At 47.5% G+C, this 18938-nt stretch overlaps 1 protein-coding gene across 1 annotated transcript; it reads left to right on the top strand.

Moving 5' to 3' along the window:
• Positions 1-1211: 1211 nt before the first annotated feature.
• TSPAN32 (tetraspanin 32) lies at positions 1212-18428 on the top strand (the record flags this gene model as incomplete). Its single annotated transcript, XM_010086496.1, has 5 exons — positions 1212-1286; positions 13310-13411; positions 14733-14825; positions 16423-16506; positions 18333-18428. Coding segments are annotated over 5 exons (450 nt in total), but the record flags the coding sequence as incomplete, so codon positions are not given.
• Between the last annotated feature and the right edge of the window lie 510 nt (positions 18429-18938).

Genomic DNA, 18938 nt, shown 5'->3' with positions numbered 1-18938 from the left:
AAAAGTTTTTTGGTGAAGCAGAATTGGTAGGAGCGATGTTCTTCTTCCTCTCCATAAACTTGGATTTGGTAAACTGTCATGAAAGATTTAATCTTTTTTAAGCAATTTCAGCTATATCATACTATTGAAACGCCTTAGAAAAAAATTAGAAACTAAAATAAGCTGCAGTCAGTTGGGTAATTTTCCCCTGCTACATAACTTCGTGTTGGAAGAGGGACAGTTTCATGGAAAAACTTGTAAGGGCAATTATTTTCGACTGGAGCTTATTCATCATCTTTTGCCATTCCAAGACTAAGCTGTAGATTCATATTTGATGAATTTGGTTTTCAAAGTCTTTACAGGCACTTTTTATTCCTTTTTTTTTTTTTTTTTTTTGTGTGTGAACAAGATCCTTTGGTCCAGCTGTCACAACAGGCAAGAGCTGTTTACATCAGGGGTTTTTTTGGCCCAGATTTGTTCACATAAAGAGACAATGCATCTAACTTCCAGCCCTGCAAGCCTAGGGAAGAAGACAAAAGTCAGGCTGCCTCCTGCATCGTTGCTGTTATTGTTTAGACATGTCAGGGTCAGTTGCTGGCCTTGATTATATTTCTGTCATCCTTCCGTCTGACTGGGATGGTGCTGGTTTAAGGAAGGCAGCTTGGCCATGCAGCTCCTGGCTTGCTAACGGGGTGACGTCCAGCTCCTTTTCCAGAGCAGCTTGCTCCATCCCAGTCACTTAATTCTTTATGGACTATTCATGTGGGTGTTCCCCTCTTTGAAACCAATAGCTGAGTTTTAAACACAGGGGATTGAATCCTGTGGGTAAGGAGGTGCTGCTCTGGGACATGGTCCCGCTGCAGAAAAAGGAGCATACTGTAAATATAATGGTTTTCTCTCCTTTTTTTTTTTTTTCTTTTTTTTTTTTTTTTCCAAGGAGAATTTGGGCACAATAGGTTAACCACTCCGCAGGAAACTGGGTGCTTTTTTTGTCAACTCTTTCAAATGGCCACAGTGCAATTAGAGGGCTCCTGATGGAGAATCACATTATTATCCATGGGATTTATTTTAACTAACTAGCATTATTCAGGACGTTAAAAGAAGGTGTTAAAGCTCTGGCTTTAACTAAACTTGCTCAAACGAGTGTATTAAATACCTCCCACCAGGGTTTTCAAATGGATATTTCCCCCCTCCATGCTGTAACTGATGATATTTTTCCTTTCTATCCTCAGGGATTTTTCTGTTTCGCCCTGGCCTTCTGCGGATTGATCCCAGCTGCCTGCTGGAGATACACGCACAGCACGGAGGTAAGCGTCGCCTGCTAGGAAATACCACCAGCATCTCGTCAGACAGAGATTTTTTTTTTTTTTGTAGTGATGATTTCTCCCATAAAAGGGACATCTGGTGGAAATTAAGCCGTCCATGACGAGGTCTATCGGATATATGCACTGGAAAAAAAGAACCAAACATTTTAAGAGACTTGGACTTACAAAAAAACATTGGTGGTTTTTTTTTTGGGTTTTTTTTTTTTGGAAAGCAGAACACAGATATTTTAGGCAAGTGTCCAAATTATCTATCAGTAATTCAGATAAGTGTTTGGGGCTTTGATAGACATTTCACACAGCCGGTCGTTCCCCATCTCATCCCCAGGCACATACTGCACCCTGCAGTGCTCTGGCCAGTGATCAGCATCGTGAAACATCATCCTGATGGATTAGGGTCACATTGGTGCTGCCAGCTCATCCCTTTAGGGTTACAAACCTTGTGGGGGATTGCAGACCAGTGTGTCAGGAAAAGAGCATCCAAAGGGATTTCATTCTGTGCTGGAGGAGCACTCCACCAGAACCCCAGCACCTCGATCTGTTCTGGGACTGCAGCAATTGCACTTCTCAGGGACGAGATGCCCTGTCCCATAACAGTTTGGTGTCCTGTGCAAAAATTAAAGTCCAGACCTTTTGGAAGGAGAAGTCTAAAGGGCAAATTGAAGGGTAAGGTGAGGGGTAAGGTCCTGCTTCTCTAGCAAGTCTGTCCAGAGCCAACCAGTGGCCACAGGAGTTGAAAATCCTTTGAAATATGGATCAGCCCAAAGGTCCCCGCTCTCAGACAGGCACGCACACTGTTGGCCAAAGTAGGAGATAAAACCCAGCGAGCACAGAGCAGTGCTTTTTCAGATGCCAACAGCTTGTGGCTCAGATGGGTGCTAGTGGCACCTGCTGGTGCCTCTGCCTTTAATGCTCCCCCTGGATTTTTCCTCTGTGAATTTGTCCAGCTGCTTTGGAAACGTTAGGGTGGGTGCTGATAGCACAGCAGCATCTTTTGTCTCTACACTTACCTGGCTGAAGCAGATTCAGTCAGAGCTGAGACATCCATGAGAAAGAGTCTTTCCACAGCCTCTATTTTCCCTGATTTCAGGCAAAACTATCAAAATTTGTTCTTTTCACACGAACAATTTAATATGGAAATAATTTTGTTTTCGTGATCAACACAGAAGGGTGGTCTTGAGCACAGCTTCCTCCTTCTTCTGCAGAAGTTTTTAGTGACAGATTGAAACAAAAGCAGTGTTAGGAAAGGAGAAATGGCACCAGAAAGTGTGTTTGGTTGGTCTTGTGAAATTGTGTTATCCAAATAAATTATTTAGGTATACATTTTCATCCACAGACATGGAGTAGGGTGTAAAAAGGCTGCCAGAAAAAGTTGTATATTGGGTTAATACAGGGATGTGCCATTCAGAAAAACATTTTTCTGGAAATATTTAAATGAGGATTGCTTTCTCTGTATATCTCTTAATCACTACATCTGTTTTTACTTCAAATTATTTTCCTAGTGTTTTGCTTCTAGTGCCCTGCCCATAAATGCACCCATGTGTCATGGTTAGTAGTTGGTTGGATTGATGGGTGTCTCCTAAGCCTGTTGGGATGTACACAGCTACCAAGAAAGGAAGAAAATTTGCGGATGCAAAACTGAATATGGATTAATATGGCCATTACATGTGCTTGGATCAGGGTTTCTGAGAGCACTGAGGGGCTGCTCCCCCAGTTTCATGGCTAAAACAAAAATTTTCAATTTTCACATGCAAAATATGTTGACTTCCCAGTGAAAAGTCAGACAGAAAATCAGCTTGTCCTGCTTTGAAATGCCAGCAGGGAGCTGGCATTGGTAGGTCCTGTCCTCTCCCTCCCCACAGGCACGGTGCCAAACGCAGGCAGCGCTGAACACCGAGCCTTCCCTTCCCTCCCTTCTGCACCAAACTGTGGCAGAGACCCTCAGTGGTTTACTCCTTTTGATTAAAAAAAAAAAAAAAAAAAAAAAATCTAAATTTCTTTCATAAAGGGGACCATTCTTACAGAAAAACATCTAAAATGGAAAAGCCCAAATTTTCAGTTGAAAAATTGTTTTGATGGTTATTTTCAAGAGGCAGTAGATAGAAATGTCATTTGAACATGATGAAAGCAAGATGCCCTTCCTGCCTCTGTGACCCCTTTAGAGACCTGTTTACAGTACTTCTTACAGAGAAGCTACACAGGACAGGAGAAAAAAGAGAGTTATTTGTAACTATTCTATATTCTTAGACATGAGTACTGTAAACAAAATATGAATCTTCTCATCTCCCGTTCTTTTCTGCTTTTTGTGACCTTTTGTAGCTGTTGAACACATCCTTTCAGACAAGTGCTGTGTGTTTTAATTCCAAGTTACCTGCATCCCAGATGGACTCAGTGTCATCTGTCTTTATTCTTAAAATAACATATACCAGCTATGCGAGTCATGAATCTGAGGTTTATTGTGCTTTACCCTAAAAGGCTGATCCCTCTGTTCAGCATCGTAATTATTCCTGCTCTGTTGACCCATCCCTGTGGCCAATGAATAGGTTTCGTGAAGCCCAGACCTCCTCTGTACTGTCTTCTCGGGCTGCTTTTCATCCATCCATCTGCGTTAAAGTATTTTTAATGAGGAACTCATAAACTACTAATTCCCAAAGTATGTTTGCTTGGTAGGTTCTGCAGAGAAAATGGGGAAGAACAAGTAAGAGTAACATCCCAGATCCTCTCCCCATCTTGCCAGCAGGTATAATTCAGTCTTTCTGTTAGGGTCTGCCCCCCGTTTACAAAGCAACACTTTGCCTCTCCGCCAACAGTGCCGACAGAGAAGGTGCTGCTGCCACTTGCAGAGGTGTGAAAACTTCTCTGGGCAGGTCAGCTGCTGGGAGGAAAATCTGAAATGAAAATATTTGCAATCCAGAGGCTGCTGAAGGACCTCTGCTCCCGCTAGCTGCAGTGTTGAGCCATTCATAGAATCATAGAACAGTTTGGGTTGGAAAGGACCATGGAGGTCATCTAGTCCAACCCCCCTGCAGTGAGCAGGGACACTTTCCACTAGATCAGGTTGCCCCATCCAACCTGACCTTGAATGTTTCCAGGGATGGGGCATCTACCACCTCATGTTTCTGAATTTTCCATCTGGGCTTGTTCCTGAGCCCCATCCTCACCTCCTGCACCCAACACTCCTCCTTCACCTCTGTCCCATCACAGCTCCAGAAACACCCCAGCCAGCCCCCAAACCCCTGTGAAACCCTCGTGTGCCTGGCCCAAATCACTGGAGAGGGTTGATCCCTTTCCTTGTCCAACCGAGCACAGACAAGGGTGTCCACAAGGGTGAGGAGCATGCTTGGTTGCCCTCCCTGTGGGCCCTCTGGCCAAAATGCGGTCTTTGTGAGAATTGTGGTCTTGGTAGGAAAGTCTGAGGATGGGCACCAGCAGTGCCATCAAGGGAATGACAGAAGGACATACAGGAGAGGGCAGGGAGGATGGCCTCCACATGAGCACCTTTGATGAACAGCTGTGGCAACCACGGAAGTGCTGAGGTTTTCAGCTGGTTTTCAGCCACGTTCGGAAGTCCTGGTTCCCGAAGCCAAAGAGCTGAGTCTTCTTTTCCAAAGTTATTTTTACAGCAGCTCCTTTCCCACAAACTGCTGCTCGTTTAGGTGAGGTCTTCTAGTCGTTCCCAGTGCAGCTGGGACATGGGATGTGGATGAAGACTCAGGAGAGACTCTGCCACATCTGGTACAGCTGGTGGGGAAGGCTGCTGCTTCCTCCCCCCCCCCAGCTTCCCTTCTCTCCTTGCCTGTTAACTGCTGCTTTCAAACCCCACGTGCAGAGGCTGGAGGGAAGGGTAGCCTTGCAGCTGCAATACCAAAGACTTTTAGTACCCTTACTACCAACACAAAAATAGGCTTGGGGTTTCGTTCTGGTCTCTGCTGTGAAAGAGTCTGTAGGAGTTTCAATATCATGTCATCTTCTGCTGTTCCCCTTCTCTGCAGCAGCTCATGAGATCCCTCCAGCAGCCCTGCGATGCCGGCCCTGTAAGGCAGTCGGGGTGGCAGAGGGGATCGGTGAAAATAAAATCACTGCAACGTGAAAGGAGTTGTGCAACAGAACAAGGTTTTTAATTACAGAGGTTCATTCAAGAGTAAATGTTAGCTTGAAATTTGAAACTGATGCAAATAGTTGCCCATAATTCTGGTGTAAAGGACCAATCTCCCACGTCCTTTGGATGAAGAGATCGCTTGGATTGGCACTGGGGGCAGTGACATGGCAATCTCTTCGTTATCAAATGGTTCCTCAGGTTGCTGGGTGATATCAAAAGGGGGTTTCAGCAGTGGCTTTCAGCTCCATGTGTGCAGAAAGGCATCAGCCTCTTTGTGTTGAACTACTTCTACTCGGAGAATAGATATGAGGATTTAGCTTTTCACAAGCCACCCCAGCACGCTCCGGTTCTCCCACAGCCCTGCTCTGCTTGAAACGTTCTTCAGAGGAACCTGTCTGCTCTCCCCTCCTCGGAAAGAGGAAATGAAAGAAAGAAATGAAGTCTTTTATGCTTTGTTAGTGAGCACGGTGGTATCTTTTGAGATGGTGATTTTCTATTGGCAGAACTAACAGTTGCAGCTGTTAAATAACGAACATTGCTACACCTGGAGCCCCTTCTTGAAAAGACCAGCTTCCCTGCCCCCTTCCCTGCAAATGGGATCAGTGCTGCTCTTCTGCTGTCCTTGGGTCTTCCTCCCAACCAGCACCTTTGCAAAGCCAGACACAGCATCACCTGGGTCCCCGGGGGCTAAATCCTGTCTTTGCGCACACAAGACCAGTGTGTGCATCTCTTGTTTCTGCAGGTACACGAGGAGTGGCCCAGCACTTCCCAGATCATTTCTTAAGTGAGATTGTAGAGGTCTTCTACTGCAAAACCAAGTCTGTGGTTTTTTCCAGGGTGTGTTTGTGTCTGTCACTGGTGCTGCTGGTGTGTGGTGGGGTAAACTCCTACAAGGTCCGGTTGCTCTCATCTGAAGGCAAGGCTTAAATGTGGGGTTAAGCCCTACAGACTTTAATGGGACTTAAACATGAGCTGAAGGTGTGTTCGGGTGCTTTCTGAAACCACACCTGCAGCACACAGGTTGTTTCCTTTTGGGTTTTGATTCAATGGGGCTGGATCAGGATTGTAGCCACTCCGGGCTGTCTTTCAAGAGCATTTTCCAAAAGCAGTGATTTGGCTGTGAAAACACTGGGAATAGTTTGATGTCCTCCTTGCTCTTGCTGTTACTCTGCCAGGCACAACCACTTTAAGGTAAGCATCGAGCTTTTCCCAGTCTCTGGAGCCCATGGGAAAAACAAAACGGGGGAAATCCTTCCCCCTTCCTTGGCATTTTTAAATATCGTGACTCTTTCCTTGTGTTTACGTTCTCATGGCACAATAACAGCCCGCTCCCCCAGTGAGGCTCTGCCCTCCTTTGTCTGAGGCACCACGCAGGCGTCCGCACTCATGGGGTTTATAATTTATTACTGCCCTGATGCTGAACCCGTGCAACCCTGTTTCTGCTGCTTTCCGTGGCAGAGCATTCGCTGGAGCTCTCGTCTCCAGCAGCATCAGCCGTGGTACCTGAGGCCACTCGGATGGTCACCATCACCGTGGCACATCCAGCCTTCGGGCAGCTCTAGGGTGCTGATGGGAGCGGGGCTACTCAGAGGGGACAGTGCTGCCCTGGGGCTGGCTCTCTTGCTGACACAGTTCTTTTGAAGTTAAAACAGTTTTCAAGGTTTTTTAACACTTTCTGTTGGGAAGCAGTCCCTGCCTGGCCCTGGTTTGAGAGAGCAGGGGTGGCTGAGATAATTTGCCCACAATGTTGGGAGGTTCATCAATTGCTGGGTCGTGTGGCTGAATGATGGGAGCACAAAGGATCAGTGGGGGCCCTTGGCAGCCTCTTGGTTTTGTAGTTCTGTTATAAATGGAATTAAATACTTAAAGTTTGGTTTTATGGCTTGTCTGAGCACATGGCTGTGATGTCCCCTGCCTGCTGGCTGGGTGGGACGTATAGCGCCCATACAGCTAGACTTCTGCTGTTGTTTTGGGATGTGGAGATGGGAAATGAGGAGCAGGTGAGCAGCAAAACAGCTCAGCGCTTTCTCCTGTTTTAAATGTTTTGTGCAAGGACCTGATGGAAGCACTGGGACTGGAGAGAAACAGCTTCGTAAGGCTTCACTTTCCCTGAATTCTTTGTTCCACAATGTTTTTTGCTCTCTTCTGTTTGTTCTCTCAATGATGGGCCAAAAGATGGTCAGGATTAGCCTGGTCCTCTTGCAAAACCAGAAAGTGGGGGGAAGTGAATATTTTTTTTTAAATATATCTAGCTATAAAATCTAATCTATATATAGGTATTGGAAAGAAAAGGTGAAAACCATTTAGGTGGAAGCCTCATCTGGATCTTCTCACATGGGCAGTCTCCAGTGACCACTGGCAGTCAGAGGGGGAGCAGCACCTTCGTATCTTGTGTGGTTTTCCATGGGGGCCTCAAAGGCTGCTCTGGTTTGCAGCACCGGCTGGATTTCTTCAGCCAGGAAGAAATCCAACCTGACCTTGAATGTGAGGCAGTGGCCCAGGTTGCCCAGAGAAGCTGTGGATGCCCCATCCCTGGAGGGGTTCAAGGCCAGGCTGGATGAGGCTTTGGGCAACCTGGGCTAGTGGGAGGTGTCCCTGCCCATGGCAGGGGGTGGAACTGGATGATCTTTAAGGTCCCTTCCAACCCAAACCATTCTGTGATTCTATGAAATATAAAGCTGGACCACGCTGTAATGACTGCCTGATCTAGCATGGGGTGAGGGCAGCCCGTCTTAACATGTGCTTCATGCACATGGTGGGAGTTGTTCTGCAACCTGGAGAAAGCAGCCAGAGCAATTTTCCTTCCTCTGTTCCCTTTGCAGTTGCATCGCTGCTTTATCCAAACCCAAGCAGTTGCACCTTCCCCTTTCTGACATGCTGTGAACGTGTGCATTTCTGCGCACTGGGGAGGAAAGGGAAGAACAGAGAGAGCAAAATGCAGAAGTGTTTTTCTTTGTGGAGCAAAGAAGGATTTCGAGGGAGTTAACCACTTTATTCCAGTTTCATGTCATAACTGACTTGCGAGGAAGTCTGCGGTAGCTGCCACTGAAGGGATGTTTCTGAGTGATGGTGGTGAGCACATCCTTCTTGGTGATGCTGAAAGAACACAAAGTGCTGAGGTCGCAGTTTCTTCTGAGGCTGCAGCACGTGTGCTCCATTTGGTACCCCAAAGGCATGAAGAGCCACAGGAGAGGAGGATCCTCCTTCTGCTTGCCGTGCTTCTCTTCCTCTGCCATGTCAGGAGTGTTCCTGTTGAGCAGAAAGGAGAGAGGTGGGCTTGTCTTTGAGACAGTCCTGATATCTCCTTTCACTATGTTCTTGAGCTCCAGTTCTTCTGGGAGATTTTTGTCCAACGACTGTTACAAAGATGGGTCACTGAAGATGTCTCAGACTGTTCTTCTTGGCATGAGTCTACATGAGTTTTCCAACATACATCAAAGTGCCTAGCTCATGTTGCCTGGGCACAGGTATTCACTGGGAGGGGATTCATTGACACCTCTGGCTTGCAAAGGGATCAGGAGCTGAAGGCTGACCTCCTTGTTTGATCTTTCTGTTCCAAATCCAGTTACAGGTAAAGACTCTCCTTGATAAATAACCCAAGTAAAAAAATGTCAATTATCCTTTTGAAGGAGGTAAGACTGAAATTTGGTTTAGTTTCTAATAGCCGAGGGCAAGAACACTAATGGCTTAGCGTAAACACCTTTCTGCAGTCATAAATTCTGCTTCTTGGGGGATAAAGGATTTAGAGGATGATAAACAATCTCAAAATTCCTTCTTTCTTGTACTTTAAGTGAAAAATGATTGGAGTCAGACGCATCAATCTAGAAGGTGATTTTCCATTTGTTGTGCCCAACAACCCATCGGTGTCATCTGTAAATGAATGCTTCATTAAGGAATGCAGACAGAGATGGGAGGCAGCAATTATTTGACTAATTTAGAGCTGGAACATTTCACCCAGCATTTTCCAGGAAAAGAATGACTGTAAGGTGTGACCTCCATATCACTTAACCTTTTTTTTAAGCCAAAGCCCAGCTGATGCTTCATCTTCAGCTCTCAGTGTTTTTTACTGACGAGCATCACAGGTGCAGTCTCCTTCCAAGGGAGAACTTCATCCAGAACCGCCGGCAGTGCCTCACAGCACTGTGTGTGATTAGGAACAGGAAAATCCACCTAACCATAAGGATGCTAATGCACGGGGGGAGTGTAAGACCTCTTGAAAAGAAGCCCAGTCTTTCTCTTCTCCAGCTGTATTGGTCCATTAGGTGCTAACTACTGTCTGAGTAGTCTGTGTGATGGGGCACAGTTGTGGTTTTCTTAAAGCATGTTATTAACACTGTCAGCGTAACCACTCAAACTCACAAAGCATCCTGTTGCTTAACTGTGACAGAAAGCACTCTGATTATTTTTAATATTTTTTTTCTCCAACACGTGGTGTAAGAAACAGAAAAGAAAGTTATTTTAAGGCAATGGACTGAAAGTTGCCCAGCGGTGGAGTGTGTGATGGGGATCTGCTGAGGATGGCACAAAGCAGCGCTGCAGTCTGGCTTTCACCGTGTTGTGTCCCAGACCAAAGGGAAATATAGGGATGAGCTTGTGTCTGCTGGATAAAATAATGCTGCAAATATAGATAGCTCATGAAACCACCTGGTGACTGTGTCATGCTTTCAGGTTTTATTTTTTACTTCGTTAGGCATGCATGAGTTAGCATGCTGTTTTGGGCTGGATAGATGCTGTCGTGCATGAGCAGTGCTTCAGAGCTGGGCTGCAACTTGAGTATGAACATAACTCCATCCCAGGCAGAGAAGCTGCTGAGATGATCATTCCTTAGTGCGATCTTTTTTGCTCTTGTATGTCTCCTTGTTAAACCAGACCTCTCACATGCTCTGTGGCATGATCTCCTGCACAGAAGGAGACAGCTGGTGATAAGTACTGAGATTTAGTACTTCAAACCTAACTCTGAAATACTTAAATGAGAAAGCTGTCTGCAGTAATCTTTGAAAACAGGCTGCAGTGTTGTATGAAGACAGCAATTTTCCCCTCCAGAATCAAATGATGCTAGCAAAAATCAGAAAGGTGATGTGGAGGAATAACAGTCAATTCACTCTTTAAAAAGCAGTTTTGAAGTTTGATGTTCCCTTACCAGGACCTGAATAATGCTGTTCAGATAATAGCTGGATATAAATGCTAGATGTAATTGCTAGATAGAAATGCTGAGAACAACTCATCAGCAAATGGTCCTCTTAGGCTTGCCCAGACACACATTCTAAAAGGAAATTATTGCTATAAAACACTTTGCACTTAATCCTTTGTGCTTTCAGTTCTCGGAGGCTGCTTAACAAAATGAAAAAGAAAAAAAAAAAGGAAAAAAGAACAGTGAATAACTGAGAAACAAGCTCAGAAACAGGGTGCAATTGAAGTTTTCAGTATTCATTATGTACCTGGAGATTGCTCTCATCATCATCATCACCATCACTGTACTTGAGCTGGCTGTGAAACCATGAGTGCTTGTGATTTCTTCCCTTATTGTTTCCAACAGTTGGGATAATTTTCTACCATAGCTTTGGTATGGCAATCGTGTTCCTTCAGTTCTTTCCTAGCCACTCTTTTCCTGCAAACAGTGTTGCTCTCAATGTTTGGTGTCATTGCACAGTACATAAAACAAGGAGGAAAGTGCAAGCACTCGCCACTGCATGAGGCAGGAGCTCTCCTGGGCAAATCCATCCTCTCGTGGCTCCATGCAGCCATGGCAGCTGCCAACATCTGGGCAGCTCACCTGCCTTCCTTCCAGCCTGCTCAGTGCACCATGACCACCTGAGAAGCTGCTGAGAACATCAGCCCTAGTTGGGGCTTGAGGCATATTATCAGAACAAACCTCTGACTCTCCTGCATGGTGAGTTGGTTCTGGTGGCAACCATAGCCTGCTCTGATGCCAGGGACCCTGTGGCAGTCTTTGCAGGTGAAACATCACTGAACAAAGTTTCATCTTACCTTCTTACCTTGGTTTAAGGCAGAGGGCTTAAAACTGCCTGTCCCAGCATGTCCTGGCCCAGTGCTCAGCAGACCTTTAATGTTAACCTTCCAGATTGCTTTCAATCCTTCAACCCTCGCCTGAAGCCCTTTTTTTTTTTTTTTTTTTTTTGATTACAGAGGTGGCTGTTTTGTTCTTCACGAGGCTACAAGAAGTCAAAAGATTATTCTTTTTTCATTATTCTTAATCCAGTTCTTCAGGGGAAATGGACCCTCTTTCTATTTAACTGCTGCTGCTGGAAAGCCACTTCATGTCCCACAAGAAGTCAGAAAAGCTTGGATGTTTCCCTGTTTATTGGGGTTTAAGGTTTGCTCAGGGGAAGGATGATGCCCGAGTCTGCCAGAGATCTTGTGTTACTGCTGCAGCCGTCCCTCTTGATGCACTCTGATACAGGGGGGTGACAAAATGAGCGTTCTCCCTCCTCGCCTGTCGTCACACACCTTGCTACAGAGGATTTCTTCCTTGGCTGAGGATATCTGTGCCCTGTCCATCATCGGACCTCTCTTGTTGAAGCTGGGTTGCTCCTGCCTCACCTACTGATCGCTCTGTGACGGGTGATGGACATGGGGGGTACACAGCAGTTTTGCTGCAGATAAATGCAGAGAAGCTCCCAAGCCCCTCCACTTCTATGTCATGTTGATAGCTGATCTTCTGATATGAGCCTTTCAACTATTTCTGGTGGCACAGAGCTGACTTGGATACAAGTAATCTTTTCAACCTCCCTCCGTCCCCTCCCTGGTTATCATCCTCCATTAGTTGCCTGCATTTCAGAGAACCAGGCAGGGTAGAGCAATATGACAGTGATGACTGTAATCCCCTAGAATGATCCCAGGTTTACCCCCAAGCACACAGAATTGGTGGGGTTTTTTCCCCCAGAGTAATTTCCAAGCACAACCCATTAAGACTGAGCTGAAAAGCCCTGCTGAGAGGTGGCTCTGCTCCCGGGGCACCCATCCCTCCCCACGGGCACCCGCTCCGGCTGTCCCAAGGATCGATTTTCCCTCCTGAAAGCCAAGCGCTGTTCGCCGTCCCACTTGGATCGATGCTAGTGAGAAGTGAGGGAAAAGAAAAGGAAGAAATAAGGTTTTGACTCCAGGCACCGAAGGCAGTTGTCATATTTTTTCCCTTTGAAAGCTGAGCTGGAGCTGGCTGGGATCTGTCAAGCTGCGAGTTCTCACACGTTTGGTAAATATTTAGCCTCTGATTCACCACTGAATCACTCTTATTTTTTTGGCTCTTTTTGGAGGAGCTCCTCCATCACTGGGATAACACCAGCCATCGGAGGTCCTCTCATCTTTTTATTTTAGCACCTCACAGTCATGTGTGCTTGTCCTCACGGTCCCCCAGCAGGACATGATGATGTCAGCCCTGCCGGGCAGAGGGACTTGGAGGGACACCAGTCACAGGCACCAAAGTTCTTTTCTGACCCTAAATCCAAAACTGGCCAAAAACTCCAGCCATCAGCTGGTGAGACCCTGGTGTGATGCCAAAGGGTCCACGCACAGCAGAAGGTGGTACCTGTGCAGCATCGCAGCCTCTCTCATGGGGCTCATCATGCCGTAGGTGCCCCGTGGTGGGTCATACACCAGCTCTGGCTGCTGCATGGTAGTCGTTTAGTAGCTGCACTACTTCATAGAATCATAGAATAGTTTGGGTTGGAAGGGACCACGGAGGTCATCTAGTCCAACCCTCTGCAGGGAGCAGGGACACCTTCCACTAGATCAGGTTGCCCAGAGCCCCATCCAACCTGACCTTGAATGAAGCTCATGCTTGTCTTGCTATACCTAGGAGACCTTCTGGGGGGATGCAAGAGAAGCATATATCCCCCAGAGATTACCACAGTCAGTGTTTTGTGTGTACAGATCTCTTTTTTCATCCCAGGTGGAGGACAGCATGATGGATATGTACGATCTCGTGTATGAGGAGGTGAGGAGGAACACCTCCAGCTTCAGGAGACATGAGCTGACTGCCATCCACGAAGCAGTAAGTTGTCTTTCAGCAGAACACCTTGCCCTGGGGTATCTTCCTGATGGTTTTGGCAGGCTGGGGCTGACGCCCGTGCTCTGCCTTGCGGATGCTGCAATGCCATTTTCTCTTGGGAACTGGGTCCTTCAGCCCACTGCGAAGTCTGCTCCTCCCTTCCTACTCTTCCTTTCCCAGGTTTGACCAACCAGATTATCAACAGGAGGAAAGGGCAACCTACCTGAGCATCACTCTGGTGCGACATCTTTAAAGCTTCTGTACCATAGCTGATGCACATATTGTCTGTCTCAGCAGGCTGTGCTCCCTGTCTGTGGTATGAGAAAGTGGATGGACATCTCTCTGCTGTCCCAGTCAGGTGGAGAGAGGGGGGAAATTCCAGATCATCCTGCAGAAATATTTGGATTTGGTTTATTTCTGTTTACCCTTGAGCCTATTGCTGAGGAGTACTGGAGGTTACATGGCCTCTTGCAATGCTGGAGCTCCAAAAAACCACCGCCCAGGACGCTGCTGGCACAGGGACTTTTCTAGCTCAGTAGGTAGGTGAGGGCTGTTGCCCTCAAAGCCACAGGAGATGAATGAGGATGTCCCCTGTGGTGAGAAACTCCCGAGTCCCCACTGAGTAAAGGAGACGCCGTCTCCTGGCGCAGTAGGGACTGTTTGGGCAGCGAGTTCATGGCTGGATGGGAAGATCAGCTCACTCGCCTGTTTCCAGACACCTCCCACGCAACTCCCTTTATCCTTCTGTGTTTTCTTAAATAATCATAATGTGTACTTTCCGAAGCTGCTTTCATCTGTGCTTCTCCAAATGCAGAAAAGGGCAGATGTTTCTCATGGCACTGATGGTGGTGGCCCTCAGAGCTGTGACCATGGTGGCTCTGCAGGGTGTGGGGCAGCGTACCCAGAGCCCCCCTTTGCAAGGAGAACCAGGCACAATGCCCAGCTTCATCAGTTGCTTATTTTCGCCACTTTAATTGATGGAGAAGCAGTCCTTCTGCTTCTTTTTTTGCATGGGAAGGATGAGTCTGTGCATCCCTGGGTTTTCCAGAGCCACCACTGCGAGAGCTGGTGTGACTGCAGAGGGAGGGCTTGGCCCCAGACCCAGGCAGCGGTTCTGCAGGGGCACGGGCAAGCTTTAGGGCCAGATCCATCCACCTCCTCTAAATTTAACCTCCATTGCCACAGCTGCCGATTGCATCCCTACGTGCTTCGCTTCTGGCATCCCTGGCTGTACAGCCCTGCCGGGGGGCCCATCGCCAGCACCTCCTGACACCACTGCTGGTGGTGAGGGGAGAGCGCTGGCACATCTCTCTGTCTCTTCCAGTTCCTGTGCTGTGGGAAGCACTCTCCGTTTGGGGACACGGCCAACGTCGAGAACAAGACGTGCCCGCCCAGCCAGGAGCACAATGCGCGACAGGTAAGGGAAAGGTTTCTTCCACCCTGTAGTGGGGTTGTGTTCAAGTGTTTGATGAAAGCTGTGGCTTTGTCCTGGTTTGGCGTTGCTGTGGGTTGGGGTTTGGTTTTTTGGGGTTTGTTGTTTGAATAAGGAGGCATCTCACGTGCTGGAGGAGCCCCGGTGGGTCAGCAGGTCTCAGACCTGCAGGTGTGGTTTCTTTGCAGCTCTAGAAAGCCTTTGGAATGCTTGTGTTTGCAGCCTGTCGCTTTCCTCCAGCTTCCTCCTCGTTTCTGACGTGTCCAGAGAGGGTGAGACATCACAGACATGTGTTTGAGCTCAGGAAAACTGTTAAACTCTTCCGCGTGACACTAGTTTCTGAAGCTTAAAAAGTGTCCCACTAAGAGCAAATGTTGAATTTCCTTTTTTTCAGGGCATTAAATAGGTATTAAAATGAGAAACTCCTGAGGCAGGATTATGATGCCCAGCAGTAGCTTCACCAAGGATGCTTCCTTCCTCCTCTTTGCAGTGCCCCAGTGAGGCTGCGGGAGAAGCCACCAGGATTAGACCGCTTCTGCGCTGAAACCACAACGTAGACTTCACACTCTCTGAGCAAACCCATTCTATGAATTTTTTTTTCCACTGTAGTTGCCAAATCAGCTGAAGTAGCTAAAGCTGCCAGCATCAATAAGTATGTTATTCCTAAGAAAAACAAAACCACGTTGCGACAGCGGTACAAAAACATAGTTGTTAGGCGAAGACGTCAAGTGCTATGCTAACAGCACGCCGTGATGCACAGGCACGTGGCAGCCCCTGGAGTAGTGTTTCCCAGCCCTGCCTCCAGGAATGTCACATCCCAAAGCAAGGTTGAGCTCGGCTCAAAGAGCAGGAAGGGAGAGCAGAGCAAAACCAGGATTTGTAGGGGTGATTCTGTTCCCAGCCCCTCGCTGATGGTTTGTGTTTCCTCTGGTTGCAAGCTGGGGGCAGTGGGTGGGAGGATGCATTTTGCAGCCCCAGGAAGCACAGGATTTGGTGGCTGCACTCCATTCACTCTCTGGCTTTGAGCACTCTTACCTCACCCTGCGGATCACTTCACCAAGGGCATGCTCTTGCATTTTTGAAATGGCTTTCTTGGCTAGCACCTCCTGGATTTCTGTGGGGCTGCTGGCACACTTAAGGCTGATGTATATTAATGTTCACACCACCTTGCAAAATCGAGCTGTTCGTTAGTATCTTTAGGGAATGTATTTAGCATGGTGTGCTCTGCTTTTCCATCCTTTCATTTCTCTCTTTCCATTTTCCGGTGGGTGGAAAGGAAAAAGCTTGTGCATGACCACGCTTACCTGTGCGCACACAGATCCCCCACAGTCTGAAAGGCATCATACCAAGAAAATCGTAGAGGTTTTGTAGTAACAGAAAATATACCGGAGGTGTTTCTCTTCCCAAGTTGCAGCAAGCAGCAGAAAAAAAGGAGAGCTGCCCACAGAGCGTTCCAGCCATGCAATGCTGCATCCCCCTCTTCCCTCCGTTTCTATCCGAGGTCATGGCATGTGCTCTTGGGGGGGATGAAGCTCCCCACCAAGCTGCTGACATGCTGCAAGGAGTGTCTCTCTCCTCCCAGGACTGCCTGCAGGAGATCCAGGTCTTCCTGAAGAAGCACATGAACTTCGTCTCCACGCTCCTGGGTGTCACCATCGGCTTCACGGTAGCTATGTCTGTTCCTTGGCATTTTGGCCCCAAGAGGGAGGGGAGGTGTATCCTAAATCAACCCACAGAGCTAGGATTTGGGATGATTTTGGAGACTGGCAGCAAAGAAACAAGTGGTGGTGGACTCCACCATGGAAATTAGGAAAGGGCCGGGAGCTGTCTTGGCCAGGCTGATGGCTGGAGGGGATTTCCTGCAGGAATAGGGTCAGGTAGGAAGACAGCAGCAATTGTGGAAAAGGAGATGCAGCAAAAGCTCCATCTTTCAGGAAAACTGATGCTTTCTCCTTGCCTGGTGCTCACTGGCTGCCTCCAGCTCAGGAGCAGGCTGCAAAGGAGGGGAGCAGAGCACGTTGCCTGGGCTCCCAGGTGCCGGCTTTAAGGGGGATCTTGCAGAGGAGGGGTGGGTCATCTTCTGAGGATGGCATGGATAGAAAGGGTGTGTGCTGAATTTGCAAGTCTTATTTTGGGGAGAACTAAATTAAAAATGAAGTGTTGCAAGAAGAGTGTCCCCTTCAGCAGCGTGGGGGCTCGGTGGCTGTGTGGGGACAGTCCCTTGGGAGCAGGAGAGCACTGCTAATTAAAACAACATGCTTGTATGGCCACCCACCGCTTGGCAGAGGTGTATTGCTGTAATCACCTCGACACGTGTGGTGAAGCATGCCAGAAAAGAGAATATTCCAGGAGACATGCATCTCCACCATGAAGGGAGTTTGGTCTCCTGGGATATCTCCATGCTGCTCCCCAGCTGGGGTGACCTTTCCCGACGGAATGTGTATTTGGAGATTGCTCTACTTGTGTCTGCCTTGGCACAGTGACAGGTCAGAAGACTCTTCTCTATCTAAACAAAACCCAGAGGAACAAACACTTTAGTACTTTATACTGCTGGTAGTAAATGAGGAAAACCATCAGGCATTGCTACGGGGCTAAAAATGTAAAGTCACGTGTGAATATTTGGTGTCGCTTTCTAATTTTTCTCAGGTATAGGAGGAATGTCACTGCAGCTATATTCAGACAGAAGCATGAGCGTTTGTATTATCTGTATCTTTTTTCACAGCTTGGTGCTGTAGGCAGATAAGGCGGCTGCCTTTGAAGCGCCTGCGAGAGGAAATCTCGCTGCAGAGTTCACTATTGTGATGGCAGGATGCGAAGGAAGCGCGCGATGAGGGCTATCGCTGCTCTGATGTCACTGTCCCTCGGCCAACAATGCACACATGTCCCCAGATCAAGCCACAAGGCAAAGGCACATTATGGCAAACTTTGAAGAAGGAGCACGTTGTTCCAGCCGTTGTTATCATTCCCACAGCAGCCCTACCTTTGATATGTTGCCTGTGTAAATCCTGATGTGTGATACACCAGGCAGAATATCACAGTACAGAGGAAGTATACTGTCTTCGTTGGGTTTTTTACTCCAAACTATACATGAGGTTTGGGTTTTTTCTCCCTACGTTATTTTTACAAAATGCTATTATTACAAGAGAGATGTATGTTTGCGTAGAGGAATGTTTTGTGGCAGGAATTTGAAATCCAAATTTCCTGGGTTCGTCTCATTTCTTGGTATTTTTAGGACTGGGTTTGAGCCATACTATGTTAATTCCAATCAGATGCTGTAACTATATGTTGAGGGTATTTTTGCTCCTGTGTTGGATTTGGTGTTCACTATTTTACTGGAAAACAGTAGAAAGGAAAATGTGACATCCTGACACAGAAATCCAGAAGAGGCAAGGGGACTCACTGGCAATATTTATCATCGCTTATTTGCACAGATGGAGCACCATAGTCAGTTCAGGGTTTAATTGTTTGTCTGTCTCATTTATTTCCTTTTAGGTTTATGGGATGATCCTGACTTCATTCCTCTGGTTCTCCATCCACTTCAGCACCAACCTGGACCGGAAAGGCAAATACATCCTGCGAGAGAGGTAGAAACCCGCCGCCTGGGCATCCCTCCCAGGTAGAGCCAGCTCTTGGCGCAGGAAGATGTCAAGTCACCCACAGAATCCCCCTGGGAAGGCGTTGCATGGGGGCAGGCGGTGGGATGTGTGTCACGCGTTTCCCCTTCCTGCCCTACGAACTGTCCTGCATTTCCGAGCTGGTCAGAGCAGACGATGCTCTCGGGAAGAGCAGTCCCACACCTTCACTGAAAATGGACAAGGACCGAGACATGCGTCTGGGCACAGAGATGCAGATCGCCTCGCTATGGGACGTACGGGCTGTAACTCCGTGAGCAGGACACAAACAGCCCCTTAGGACAAAAACAGGGAGAAAAGCACAGCAAAAGTCACAGCATCAAACCAAACTTCTCTTGCACTGTCATCTGAGCAGTTCCCTGTGACCCCAAAGCTGTGGTTTTTCTATGAAGGTGGCTTTGGATCACAGCTCAGGACCAATCTTGTGTCAGCAGCAAATGCATGGACACAAAGTGTGTCATTGCTG

This window comes from Pterocles gutturalis, unplaced genomic scaffold (genome assembly GCF_000699245.1).
Source record: "Pterocles gutturalis isolate BGI_N339 unplaced genomic scaffold, ASM69924v1 scaffold8266, whole genome shotgun sequence".
Lineage (NCBI taxonomy): Eukaryota > Metazoa > Chordata > Aves > Pterocliformes > Pteroclidae > Pterocles > Pterocles gutturalis.
Note: the sequence above shows the minus strand (reverse complement) of the source record. Positions and strands in the feature narration are given on the sequence as shown.